Source organism: Chanodichthys erythropterus, chromosome 13, assembly GCF_024489055.1.
Source record: "Chanodichthys erythropterus isolate Z2021 chromosome 13, ASM2448905v1, whole genome shotgun sequence".
Lineage (NCBI taxonomy): Eukaryota > Metazoa > Chordata > Actinopteri > Cypriniformes > Xenocyprididae > Chanodichthys > Chanodichthys erythropterus.
Genome location: NC_090233.1, coordinates 28,108,693 through 28,122,196, shown reverse-complemented (window position 1 = coordinate 28,122,196; position 13,504 = coordinate 28,108,693). Strand labels below are relative to the sequence as shown.

General features: G+C 36.7%; 2 protein-coding genes across 4 annotated transcripts; one reads left to right on the top strand and one right to left on the bottom strand.

Moving 5' to 3' along the window:
• The first annotated feature begins 576 nt into the window (after positions 1-576).
• ndor1 (NADPH dependent diflavin oxidoreductase 1) lies at positions 577-8,905 on the top strand. 3 transcript variants are annotated; one of them, XM_067406792.1, is made up of 15 exons: positions 577-681; positions 1,153-1,294; positions 2,311-2,388; positions 2,483-2,580; positions 2,766-2,864; positions 4,634-4,735; positions 4,830-5,033; positions 5,116-5,243; positions 5,371-5,585; positions 5,917-6,024; positions 6,406-6,520; positions 6,624-6,770; positions 7,068-7,186; positions 8,207-8,301; positions 8,444-8,905. In XM_067406792.1, exons 2-15 carry the CDS (start codon positions 1,160-1,162, stop codon positions 8,586-8,588), a joined length of 1,788 nt encoding a protein of 595 aa, XP_067262893.1. In that variant the 5' UTR covers positions 577-681; positions 1,153-1,159; the 3' UTR covers positions 8,589-8,905. The 3 variants fall into 3 exon arrangements, with proteins under 3 accessions (XP_067262893.1, XP_067262892.1, XP_067262891.1); XM_067406791.1 differs by having other exon boundaries at positions 5,368-5,585; XM_067406790.1 differs by having other exon boundaries at positions 5,350-5,585.
• Positions 8,906-9,446: 541 nt separating this feature from the next.
• Positions 9,447-13,269, bottom strand: ntmt1 (N-terminal Xaa-Pro-Lys N-methyltransferase 1). The gene is made up of 4 exons (XM_067407013.1): positions 13,150-13,269; positions 11,546-11,720; positions 10,741-10,993; positions 9,447-10,608 (listed from the first exon to the last, which is right to left on the bottom strand). The coding sequence occupies exons 1-4, from the start codon at positions 13,194-13,196 to the stop codon at positions 10,352-10,354; spliced, it is 732 nt and encodes a 243-aa protein (XP_067263114.1). The 5' UTR covers positions 13,197-13,269; the 3' UTR covers positions 9,447-10,351.
• Positions 13,270-13,504: the final 235 nt, after the last annotated feature.

Sequence of the window (13,504 nt, the reverse complement as noted above, 5' to 3'; positions counted from 1 at the left end):
CACATGTTTGATGAACGACGCCCTCTAATGGACAGAAAAGAGAGTTGTGATATAATCATGTACTATGATAAGACCAGTCAACCTGCCTATAAAACCTTCTTTTTAACGTCAATCAAAATGTTTCCAAACATACACCAGCAACTGATTTCTTAACTTTGTTTAGCAATAACGGAACTGATAAATGAAAACTAGGTTTTGTATGTGAATCTGAATATGTTTTATGATTAATATGTGTTTGTATTAGATTAAATAGTATTTAAGTCTCTACAATATTGTGTTTTGCCGTTCTATAACACGTTGAGGTATGGTTATTTTTCTTTTTGTGCATCCAATAGTTTTTTTCCTCATTTTCAAGCTTGTCTTAAGTTTTGCTTGCGATTATTATTTTTGCTGTTTTGATGTTATTAAGCACGTCATAGATAGATAGATAGATAGATAGATAGATAGATAGATAGATAGATAGATAGATAGATAGATAGATAGATAGATAGATAGATAGATAGATAGATAGATGGGTGGTTCCCTGTAGGCTGAGTGGGCGGGGTCAATCTTGGTTGGTGAACGTAAGACTCGATTCTATTGGTCAGTTTCCACTGGAATGCCTGGGCTTGTTCTCTCTGACTGTGCGCGTCGTGAGTAGTCAAGTGGCGAACAGAAGAGAGGAGAATTAATATAATTTAGGTATGTTTCCGGATATCTAATCATCAATTTTAGCTCACGTTTGACAAAACATACATGTGGCGTGAATGAATTTCGCAATTGTCGTAAAATGATTGAATTCTGCCGTAAAGCGCTCCATGACAACATGCTGGTGTCCCATAGAATTCTGTTTTACAGTCAGTCATAACTGTCAATATATGTGTGCTGAGAGTAGTGAGAGTATCACTTAAGGTGCTTAGATTTTTAGGTACATCTTACACAATAGAATATTTTCTTTAACGTAGATCTCGAACAGATGCAGGGCGTTGTATGAAATGTCACGTAGATGGTGGATGACTGAAAACTGTCATTGACCTGCCTTCAACTAACTCACCCATGCATTTTGATCTCATTATAAGAAGTTCCATTATTAAATAGTATTTTGATCTGAAGCCGATTGAAAACACCATAGAAATTAACATTATTGCACTTATTTGCTTTTTAAAATGCCAGTGTCAAGATGAGCATCCACACTCTCCTGGTTCTGTACGGGAGTCAGACGGGAACAGCGCAGGACACAGCCGAGCGGATCGGCCGTCAGGCGCAGAGGAGGCGGATGAGAGTCAGAGTGGAAGCCCTGGACACTTACAATGTGGTCAGTACATGTTGCTTATACAGTCTGCAGTCATACACAGACATGCGAAGCTTTGCATGGTGTGGGGGTTGTAAGTTAATTAATAATAGTATATATGATATAGTCAGAGGTTTAAAGAGTACCTGAAATACATACTTGAGTAAAAGTACTGACACCTTACATCAAAAATGACTTCACTACAAGTTACAAGTAACCAATTCCAATATGACTTGAGTAAAAGTCTTAAAGTATCTGATTTTAATTATCTTAAGTATTTTACTCCTGCTGAATGTAGGCTCAGATACACTAGTCCTGAGAGACTGCCAGTAAAAATAAGAAACAACAGCTGATTTGTGAGATGAGAAATCAAGTGTATTTTCTAAAATCAAAATAAAACTGAACACCTCAATACTGCAATAAATCAAGGTCGACACAACAACCTTTGAAACATCTACAAACTCTGAAGTCTCAGTTAAGCTCGAGTGCACAAAAAGGTCATAAGTACAACAATATTTGTCAAAAAGGTCAATATAGCAGATAAATAAGACAATGTTAAGTAAAATTAAATAGTCAAAGTCTACTGCATGTGCTGGTTTGAGTCTCATCACCAGCTGCAGTCATTTCCTCATCTAATAAATCAAACACCTGCGATCAGAAACTACCTGTTAATGCACTCACATTCACGTCAAGAAGCCTTGTTGACAAGTTTTGGGTGAGTAAAGGCAAAACGCACAAGATATAGTACCTTCAATGCCCTTAGATGGCGATATCGCTTCTTTATATCAGAAACTAACTACAGAAAAAGTTAGCTGCCATGAAAAATGTAATTTGTAATTGCATTACTCATCACAAATGTAGTGGAGTAAAAAGTACATTTACTTGCTCAAAAATGTAGTCAAGTAGAGAGTTAAATTTGCCAATATCTTTGATACACAGTACAACTACAAAGTAGCCAAAAATATACTTAAGTACAGTACACCTCTGGATATAGTTCATATGATCTCCTTGTTTTATGTTATTATATGTCTCCTCATTAGGCCAACCTGATCTCAGAGTCTCTGGTAGTGTTTGTCTGTGCCACCACAGGACAGGGGGACCCTCCAGACAATATGAAGGTCAGTCTATAAACAACAGAATTTAGCCTATAAACTCTAACGAATGCATTACATATATTTAAGTGTTAAATATTTTTATATTTGCTTCATATAGAAATTCTGGAGATTCCTGTTCAGGAAGTCATTGCCTGCTGATTCTCTTTGTCGGCTTGACTGTGCAGTGCTTGGCCTCGGAGACTCCTCATATCCGAAGTAAGATGACGGATATTCTGCTTACAAAGCCTTCATTATACTTTGATATGTATTGTCTATGTATTTTCTTAGCTGCATATTATTAATGCATTTGAAAGGGTAAATTCTTTAGAAGTGACTACATAAATGTTTACAGGCTGCATAATATGATTGATACAACAAGACCTTTTCGGTCAACTTTCCAGATTCAACTTTGTTGCGAAGAAGCTCTATAAGCGTTTGCTTCAGCTTGGTGCTAATATGCTTCTGCCTGTTGGACTGGCTGATGATCAACATGATCTGGGGTGAGCAGAGGTTTCTCATACATACTGACCAAATATCTTCTGTTGTAATACCAAATTTTATATTGAAGGGCAAACCACATTCAATAATCTTGGGGTCCCATAATGGACTATATGCACGGAGCGTTCTTTAGAACTTCCGCATTAATATAAGCCAGCTCGAAAACTTCCGGTGAGATGTCATTTGCTGGTGTGTTGAGCATCGGTAGTGTAATACTTAGTTTATAATCAGAATATAGTCACTTAAATAGTGTGGCATAGCATTAATTTAGTTATTCAAATGCAAGACAGCATAAAAATAAATAAATAAAGACGTACCTCAATGTTCCTCCTCGGCTAAATTCAATTCGACCATTAGTTTTCACACTTTTATGTGGAAAAAAGCTTCAAAAATTAAATATTTATTGTGCACTTTAGTTAGATTAATTGAATAAATGTGTGTTTTCACAAGTGTGCTGAAATCATTGATCTTGCGCTGCACTGACTGACAGCTGCTGTGATTACAAAGGGAGAGCACGATGCTCGCTTTCTGTGTAATTCACAATAAAAGTTATTGTTTTTCATAAGATTTTGTGAGTATTTCATACTTCACATTGACAAAATGTATTTTAAACCTAGTTATTTTATAATGTTTAATATTTAGTCAAAAACGAAGTAAAAAACGTTTAGAGGAAATGGCTGATATGTGCGCAAATAAATGCTACTTTGCCGCCATCTGGTGGTTAAAATGCTAATGTCTTTTTTATTTTTAGATAAGTGTTTTCTATCAAATGTTAAATTTCCTACATTTTTAAACGTTCGATTTTTCAATGGGGACAATCTCAGAAGGATGAACAAATAATGTTTGTGGTCATCACATTAAAAATAACATTTGAAGTGCTGGGAAAAAATGTGTGTGCGTGTCTAATTACAGACACGGCATTTTTAAACAGTCCCAATAATAGCTTCGTCTTTATTGAAATCAATAAAACTGGTTTATTGGCAAATTAGGTAAATGTGATAACTACATTAAAATATAAATACAACATTAAAAAGTCAACCATAGATGGTTTTGTGTCGATGTACAACGACTACAGAATGAACAGCTAACAATTCACCGGAAGTGCTCGAGCTGGCTTAATGACAACCAGGAAGTAACCCGTGCATATAGTCCATTAAAGGGTTAGTTCTCTCAAAAATGACAATTCTGTCATTAATGACTCACCCTCATGTCATTCTACACCCGTAAGGCCTTCGTTCATCTTCAGAACACAAATTAAGATATTTTTGATATAATCCGATGGCTCAGTGAGGCCTCCATTGCCAGCAAGACCATTAACACTTTCAGTGCCCAGAAAGCTACTAAAGACATATTTAAAACAGTTCATGTGACTACAGTGGTTCAAACTTAATGTTATGAAGCGACGTGGATACTTTTTGTGCACCAAAATAATGACTTTATTCAACAATTTCTAGTGATGGGTGATTTCAAAACACTGCTTCATGAAGCTTCAAAGCTTTACGAATCTTTTGTTTCAAATCATTGGTATCAAACTGCTAAAGTCAGTGGTGAGCCATTGAAATTGCAAAACACTTATGACATAACCAAGCCTTGTTTACTGAAATCATGTGACTTTGGAAGAGATAAACACTCCGAACCACTGATTCGAAACTAAAGGTTAGTAAAGCTTTGAAGCAGTGTTTGGAAATCGCCCATCACTAGATATTGTTGAATAAAGTCGCTATATAAGTTTGCATTCTGTACAGCTGATATTTCTTTTATTGCTCCTCAGGTCGGATGGTGTGATTGACCCCTGGTTGCTTTCGTTCTGGCAGAAAACCCTGTCTGCCTACCCTCCTCCAGCTGGCCTCGCTCCAATCCGTGAAGAAGAAAAGTATGTATGTCACATAATCTAACACTAATAGCTTCAAAATACTTGACTTAATTGAAATATATAACAATTAATATAAAATGTTCTATCTTTTCAGACTTCCACCCCGATACGTTTTCCACTTCCTAGATGAAGTTCCAGATAAGCAAATTGAGCATCTCCAAACACCTGATAATAAGGCACCTCCCACCTCGCTGCAGCCTTTTCCAGCTCGAGTCGTGTTCAATCAGAGAGTGACTCATCCCTCACACTTCCAGGATGTCAGGCATATTGAGTTTGACATCACAGGCTCCAACATCCAGTGAGCAGTATGAACTATTTAAAATAATATATAGAGATGTCATAATAAAATGGTATTAAAAGATTGTGTCCATCTCTGACAGGTACAACCCAGGGGACGTTGTAATGATGAGACCTTGTAATGCTGCGGAGGATGTGGAGCAGTTCTGCCAACTATTGAAACTTGACCCAAAGTGCTACTTCACACTAACTCCCACTGACAGCAGCACAGGTGATACTTAACACCTTAAACCTTACTTAACCCGCATTTTAAACATCTCCTTTTGTGTTCCACATAAGAAAGAAAGGCATACCTTTTTAAAGTCTGAAAAAATCAGTTTTTCTCCTCTCTGTAGTAGCAGTTCCTGCACGTCTTCCTCAGCCCTGCTCCATTCGCTTTCTAGTGGAACAGTTCCTGGACATTTCTGCTGTTCCACGTCGTTCCTTCTTCGAGCTGTTGGCCACTTTTGCCACTAATGAGCTGGAGTGTGAAAAACTTTTGGAGTTTAGCTCTGCTCAGGGTCAGGATGCTCTTCACTCCTACTGCAACCGACCCCGCCGAACAGCCCTGGAGGTCAGAGGTCACATTGACTGTAAATCTGATAGAATACAACTATTTTATGATGTCTGTAGACTCATTTCATACATGGTCTTCTGTTGTCATAGGGAGTATGTGAGAGCTGAGTGCTTTTTCATATATTTTGTGGCCTACAAAGCGTTATTTATGTGGTTATTAAAGTTTGTAACCAGTGAACAAGTAGTGTAATCACACTTTCTAATGTTAACACAAAGGAAGTGAAATATCTACTGCATTTGCCCCTTCTAAGCTAGTACAAGTGATATTTGAACAGGTTTTGTGATCTCTGAGCAGATGTTATTTAACCTTTTATACTCTTGTTGATCAGGTACTAACAGACTTCCCTCACACCACATCCGAGTTAAGCATTGACTACTTGTTGGATCTTTTTCCAGAAATTCAGCCTCGCTCCTTCTCTATTGCCTCTTCTCTCTTGGTAAATCATTTTTAATGTATATATATATATATATATATATATATATATATATATATATATATATATATATATATATATATATATATATATATATTTATTTATTATTATTATTTTTTTTTTTCATTATTTGTTTTTTGCTTGAAAGATTTGAAAGAAACATTAAAAACATTTTGTAATATTATAAAAGATTTCTATTTTGAACTTTCTATTCATCAAAGAATCCTCAAAACATGTATTACGGTTTCCAAAAAAAATATTAAGCGGCACAACTGTTTGATAATAATAATAAGAAATGTTTCTTGAGCACCAAATCAGCAGCACGTTTTGAACGGTATTATACATGTATAATATTTATATAAATATTTGTGTCTGATTCCACAGCAACACCCTGACCGAATCCAGATCTTGCTTGCTGTGGTGAAATACAAAACCTTGCTTTTTAAGCCACGCAGAGGCCTCTGTTCTTCCTGGCTGGCATCTCTGGACCCCTCGAAAGGTTTGTCTGATCGACCTGAAAGAATTAAGAAGTTAGACAAATAAAAAAATTGTATGAATCGATAGTTAAAAAAGTCTTTATTGGTGTTCAAAATACCGTTTAGGAGATATTTACGTTCCGCTGTGGGTGAAGAAGGGAAGTTTGAGTTTCCCTTGTGACCCAGACACCCCTGTGATAATGGTGGGTCCAGGAACTGGTGTGGCTCCCTTCAGATCTGCCATACAAGAGAGGGCTGCTCAGGGGAAGATGGGTGAGTTTGTTGGATTTGGTTGTTATTCAGAAGAGGAAAAAGATGAAAAGTGATGGTCAAACATGTATTTTGCTAATAAAGTTTATCGTGAGGGACACTTCTTCCTTATAAGGTCTGATATATTCTGATTAATTTGTGCAGAATTTTTCTGAATATATCTTTGTAAAATGTGCACTTAATGGCCTAGAACAATCATAATTTGATAAGTAGTGACCGGATGTGTGCCATGATGCATATTGCTGTTGGTGAGTGTTTAGTCCTAATACAATCTAACTTAAGTCTCATCTCCTGTTTCAGCTAATGTGCTATTTTTTGGCTGTCGCTCTGAATCAAAAGACTTCTACTGTCGATCAGAATGGGAGGAGAAGGTGCAGGCAGGCCACATGACCCTTGTCACAGCCTTCTCCAGAGATCAGGTCAGATGAGTATTATTTAGCTCTTACCATAACTGTACTGAGCAGGTGTGTCTAATAAGAGAGGGGAGGAACCAGGAACACTTAAGGTGTGTTCGACTTCATGTGGCGCTACACAGACCAATCAATGTCTGACTTGAAGCAGTGCATGCCGGTTAGAAATTTTGTCTGATTTGAGACCGCGCCAAAGCCAGGTCACTGTGTGACGTTATGGCATCAACATACTGCGAGTGCTTTGAGAGCAGACGGCTGTCACAGCCTGTGAGTTTCTCCAGAGCAGCTGCACAAGCTCTGATGACGACACAGCTGTTCTGCGATTGGCCGGATTCTCTGATTACAATGATGTGTGTTTTGTGTTTATTCTGAGTGCTTCAGTTCTGCTAATGCTCACAAATCCATGTTTTTATAACAATGAAAACTCTTTTCATGTAACCATAATGTTATATTTTGTCATGTTTATCAAAATAACACTGATAAAAATATATAGACTCACTTTGTTGGTATGCAAATAGTATAGGCTTATGATACGTAATTCTTGTACAGATGGCACTGTATTAAGCAGTACATGACAAGTATTTCTGTTGCTTCATCAAAACATTTGTGTATTTGACAAATATTGTATCTAATCCACTTTGTCTGTCATAAAGTACGCAAATACTGTGCAAGCGTCGCTACGGGAAGCAGAAAGTGTTTAACTTGACGGCTCCGTTATCAAATCTGTCTCTGACTGTAAGCGTCAGCTCTCGCCGATTGGTCGCTGAACACACCTATTGTCTTTTGTCATACGGTAGTATGCAGGTTATGTGATCATGTGACTTTTAAAATCAAATGTGTTGAATATTTTTATTTTAAAAGAAGGCACATCAATCGTTTTTAATGTATTTGTTGTAATTAATGACATGTATAACTCCAACATCATTACAGTGTTCATTTGATTATTTTTGCAATAATTGTTGCTGGAAATATTTTCTTTTATAGGCTGTGGGATATAATTAGGTACATTTGAATATGGTTCATTTACAGGAGGATAAAATCTACGTTCAGCATCGTGTGAAGGAGCAAAGCAAACTTTTATGGGATCTGATATCAAAGAAGAAAGCGTTCTTTTACATAGCAGGGTAAGACAAATGCAACAAAATAGCTCATTTTACTGAAACATTTACATTTTTATGGAATGTTATATGTGTGGTTGGTTATATAGCAATATTACAGCATATATGTGGAGCAGGACAGAAATTAGCTACCTTTTCATAATTCCAGAAATGCCAAGCAGATGCCCACAAGTGTATGTGACGCACTGAAAGAAGTATTCCAGAAAGAGGGAGGCATGTCTGAAAACCAGGCACAAGAGATGCTGGATGCCATGGAGAAAACTGGACGCTTTCAAAGTGAAACCTGGTCCTGATCTCTCCATTAATACATTGCCTTAATAAACAAAACATAACCTCAAGTGAAAACGTTGATTCCACCAACTTTGAAAGGAGAGGGTCAAGCCACAGTTGTGGTCAGACAACTTTCTTTCCCACTGCCTTTGACAATGTTACTGGGACCTATAAGCATAACTGAAGTTGATACAAATACACACACTACCAGACCATGAATTTGATCTGTTAGCTGTAATCTGTGTTACTTTAATATTTATTGTATAAATTTGACTAATTGAAGTACAAAGTAATAAAGAAACCAAAGTTGGAAATACTTTTAATCTCTTAAAATAAATAATGACTGAAATATAATTTACTGATTCTTTGTGTAATAATTTTTCATTGAAGATTCAACATGACTTGATCATGTGGTCAAAGTGTGGACCAGTCAAAAATGAGTATGGATGTGCTCATTTAGAAAAAAATATAGCGCAGAATCCAACTCTTACTGGTATATTTTTACATTAGTGATTCTCAACTGGGGGCCTCTGCAAACTTCCAAGGTGGACAAAGGATGAATTAAAAGGATTTCAATTTATATATTATTAATATAACAAACTATAAATTGCATAGTAGAAATACATAATCAAGATGCTAACTGATATCATATTTCTTTTTATTCCCTAAATAGGGGCCAAGCACCAAATGTGCTGTAGCTTTGTAATTGTTAGGTTTCAACTTGTTTTTACTGAAGAACATAAAATACATAATGTAACCTCTGGAATGAACTGTGGTTAATATATTAAATTTACCAACCACATTAAAATATATCAATAACAATTTTATAACAATTACAGCAGATAGACCATAAATATCTTTGCAGAGATGGGGGAAGGTGAATATTGTTTGTGAATATTATTGTTAAAAGGGTAAATCCACTGTTATAAACAAAGTTTCATACAAGGACTGCTCCAAAATATTAATTTATTCAAGGCAAAATACAACATGGTTCAGTTGAGAGTTTTCTGTCAACAGCTGTAAATTCACACATATTAAAATGGAACATTCAAATTCTCATATAAGTTATTAAAAGGTTTTACACACATTGTTCAGTGCCACAGACATGCTAAACTCTGATTAAATAATCTTAAAGGGATAGATCCCCCAAAATGAGAATTCTGTCATCATTTACACACCATCATGTTGTTTCAAACCTGTATGGCTGTCAAACACAAATGACAACATTTAGAATGTTGGTAACCAGACCAATGACCTCCACTGAATGGACAAAAAAAAAAAAAAACACTATCATAAATATATTTTATATTCATCAGAGGAAAGTTTTGAATGACATGAGGGTGACAGAAATTTTCATTAGGCTCAACTATCCCTTTAGTCTTTAGCACACCCACTGCTAAAAATGAAGCAGTGTGTGTGGTTTACAATTTTTCTTTGATTGTTCCTATCTTCCACATATTTTTCCAACCTTGCTGAGTCAGACAGAAGACTTCAAACCGAGGATGAATTGGAGTGTGAAGCTGTTTGGATCTCTGAAAAGCTACCATTCGCCACTTTTACATTCACATTCATGACAGCTATGAGCCCTAGCTGCCATATTACAAACTCCTGAGGTAAAATCCCAAGCTCCCAATATCACCTTCAAGTCTTGTGCCTTTTTAAAAAAACGGCAATCACACCGACAGTAACACGTAGCTTCTTGTGTAGCTAACATTGATCCTAATTTCCTTTGACATCATTGACTTCAGAACAAACACACAAAAACATACTCTTGCAATGCTTGCAGCTATCTGAGCGCTAGAGTGTGAACCTGATAGATCTCCTCAGGGAAGTTCTGCTGCTGCTCCTCATAGATGATGTTGAGTCCAGCCTTGGCTACTAGGTGACGGAGTAGATTCAGGTTCCGACACACACTGCTGTCTACATCATCAGGTATTACACCCTCATATGCAACATTATCCTTCACCACAATCAGGCCATCTGGACGCAGACCGCTCCGGCAACGCCTCAGGAATTCCACCAGGTGATCGTCGGTCAAGTGACCTAAAGATACATGGAGTTTATTGTGTTTGCAAAACAATGCAAGACTCATTTGGTCAGTTTAAATGTTTCCATTTTATAAAACTGTTCTTCTGATAGATGGTGTAGTAAAATAAATCCATTTTATTGGCTTACCAATCACCCACTGAATCCATATGACATCATAACGTTCTGGCTGGGGTTGAAAATCTTGCAGGCCACAGCAGAAATAGTTCTCCACTCGCTTGCCTTCCTCACCCAGGTATGTACGAGCTTTATCCAGGAACTCCTGCGTCACATCCACTAGGTCCACTGTACGGAAGAGAGGCAGGAGCAGCCGCTTGGTGATACGGCCGATACCAGCTCCACAGTCCAGAGCACAGCCCGTCCCAGTCTTACCCTGGCCTTCCTTAGAGTAAAATAGGAAACCAGACGATAGTGTGTTTCTCATGTACTTTCATTTAAGGTTTGGTGGAGCTCAGTACCTGTAGGCAAGATTACCGTCTAACTCCAATTTCAAGATATTTCTGTCAAATAATCACTATAACAGTGAACTAGAGTTCGAAATAAAATAATAACTTAGGATTTATACTACCGTTCGTTTTGTCATTGTTTTTGAAAAATTCTCTTACGCTCGCCAAGGCTGCATTTATTTGATCAAAAATACAGTCTAAACAGTAATATTGTGAAATATTACAATTTAAAATAACATTTATTTTAATATATTTTAAAATGTATTTCATTCCTGTGATAGAAAAGCTGAATTTTCAGCCTTCATTGCAGATCCAGTCTTCAATGTCACGTGATCCATCATTAATCGTTCTAATATGTTCAATATAATCATTGATTTAATCATTCTATATGCACTAATATGACATATTTATTCTTATTATGAATGTTTAAAACAGATGTGCTCCTTAATATTTTTGTGGAAGCAATGTTATATATATATATAACTCACCCCAAGGAATTTTTGAAGAAACTTTTTGGAGCCATTAATGTCAATGCTGGAAATGCTGCCATAACCTCCCAGCATTCCATCCACAGTGGGTGGGACTTCCTTCCAGTAGTGTTCTGCCTTCGAGTAAAAGGTTGTCTGGTCTTCTATCAAACAGTCTTCCATCTTTGAGCAACTCCTGACCACAGAGATCAAAAGAAAATAGTTTTACCACATATCTGAGTGATTAAGTCAGAGTTCATCTTCACCATTTATAATGAACTTTTATCTTATTTGCATTTTCATAAACATACATATTCAATTATAAGTATACAATTACAATTTCATGTTTCTATATTCATTATATTACATTTAAATCAATTTCATTGCAATTTCAATTGTAGTTTCTGTGTAAAAGCATATGGTGCCTCTGATGCATTAAAGGGATAGTTCACCCAAAAATGTCATCTCACCCTCAAGTAGTTCCAACCCTGTATACATTTCTTTGTTCTGATGTACACAAAAGAAGGTATTTGGAAGAATGTTTGTAACCAAGCATATCTTGCCCCCCATTGACTACCATAATAGGAAAAAAAAAATACTATGGTAGTCAATGGGGGGTGAGATATGCTTGGTTAAAAACATTCTTCCAAATATCTTCCTTCATATACAGCAGAACTAAGAAATTTATAAAGGTTTGGGGCAACTTGATGGTGAGTAAATGATGGCAAAATTCACATTTTTGGGTGAACTATCCCCTTAAACAGCATGTAAATGCACCTTGTCGTGGTATATATGCTGCTTCAACTGAAGCTTCTTTGAATTGTAAAAATGCATTAGTTTCTAAATGCATAATTGAATCAGTTCACAATTTAGAAAATGTTATTGATGGCCCAGTGAGAATGGCGAACATGGCAAGGGGAAAACCTTCTCATATGGCAAGGCACACTTTACAATAAATATACACAAATGGCAAATATTATTCATAGTATGTAAAATTAGTCAAGTGTTCACTGTCAGTAAGACATGGTTTTGAGTTGTATACTGAAATGATACATTATAATTCCAATGAAATGGTAAAGAGCCAATCCTTTAGCCTGTAATGAGACCTGACATGCTGAAGCTGTCACATTCAGACACCTGAATCCAAATGTATCTCTGCTGTCTGAGCTCAGCTGTCAGGAAGCATCACTTCACAGTAGACTGACAGACAAATGACTGGTAAAATAAGATATTACAACATATAATCTCCAAACAAAAATAGAAGCATGAATAAATAAATACAGAGGACATAAAGAACATTCAAATACCCACACCCACTAAACATTTTTAGTCTACTGCATAGACTAAAAAAATAGGCATATTTACGAAGTAATAAATGGTAATTGAAGAAAGAGCAGTCTGTGTTACAGTCTCATTACTAACTGGGTTTACTTGGACAAAAAAGATCATACATGTGGTCTTGCTAATGTGCTGTCGTAAAACGTGTCTTATCCTTTTGCTATATTTAGGGGTGACAAAAAGTTACACGTGTTGACACACGACCTGCCCTAAACCACACGCTTACACACAGTCTCTCTGGCCTGTTTCTGTCTTAACATTAATTCAGACAGTGAACACTGACGTACCTTTGCTTTCGTGCCCTCGCTGACAGTCGTTTCTTACAATCGGTCATCTCACTACTGAAAAACTGTTGCAGAACTGCCCCATGAAAGCTTTCCTAGCTCCTCTGGCTTCTCAAAGCAGAAATGCCGAACACCGCACGTCATTTCCTTATTTGTCTGTCGTGTTTCCCCTCAGCGAATTGTTTTTCATTTGTCTCCATCTTGTGGCCGCATTTAAACTTGCGTATGTGGCTAAGAAACTGTAATTTCTTCAAGTAAATGTGTTTTTATTTTATAATTGTCCAAAATGTAATGATGTTTTTACACAAGGTTACGGCTGCATCGTTCTCACCCGTTCTGACTCAAAGGCCATTCCCCT

What these genes read in the sequence shown, in the direction of transcription:
- ndor1 (XM_067406790.1), top strand. Translation starts at nt 1,160, where the DNA reads ATGAGCATCCACACTCTCCTGGTTCTGTACGGGAGTCAGACGGGAACA. An exon ending in CTATTGCCTCTTCTCTCTTG is followed by an intron (nt 6,025 to 6,405) that starts GTAAATCATTTT and finishes CTGATTCCACAG; the next exon opens with CAACACCCTGACCGAATCCA. An exon ending in CAGCCTTCTCCAGAGATCAG is followed by an intron (nt 7,187 to 8,206) that starts GTCAGATGAGTA and finishes GTTCATTTACAG; the next exon opens with GAGGATAAAATCTACGTTCA.
- ntmt1 (XM_067407013.1), bottom strand. Translation starts at nt 13,196, where the DNA reads ATGACCGATTGTAAGAAACGACTGTCAGCGAGGGCACGAAAGCAAAG. An exon ending in GCGAGGGCACGAAAGCAAAG is followed by an intron (nt 11,721 to 13,149) that starts GTACGTCAGTGT and finishes CTCTGTGGTCAG; the next exon opens with GAGTTGCTCAAAGATGGAAG. An exon ending in ATGGATTCAGTGGGTGATTG is followed by an intron (nt 10,609 to 10,740) that starts GTAAGCCAATAA and finishes ATGTATCTTTAG; the next exon opens with GTCACTTGACCGACGATCAC.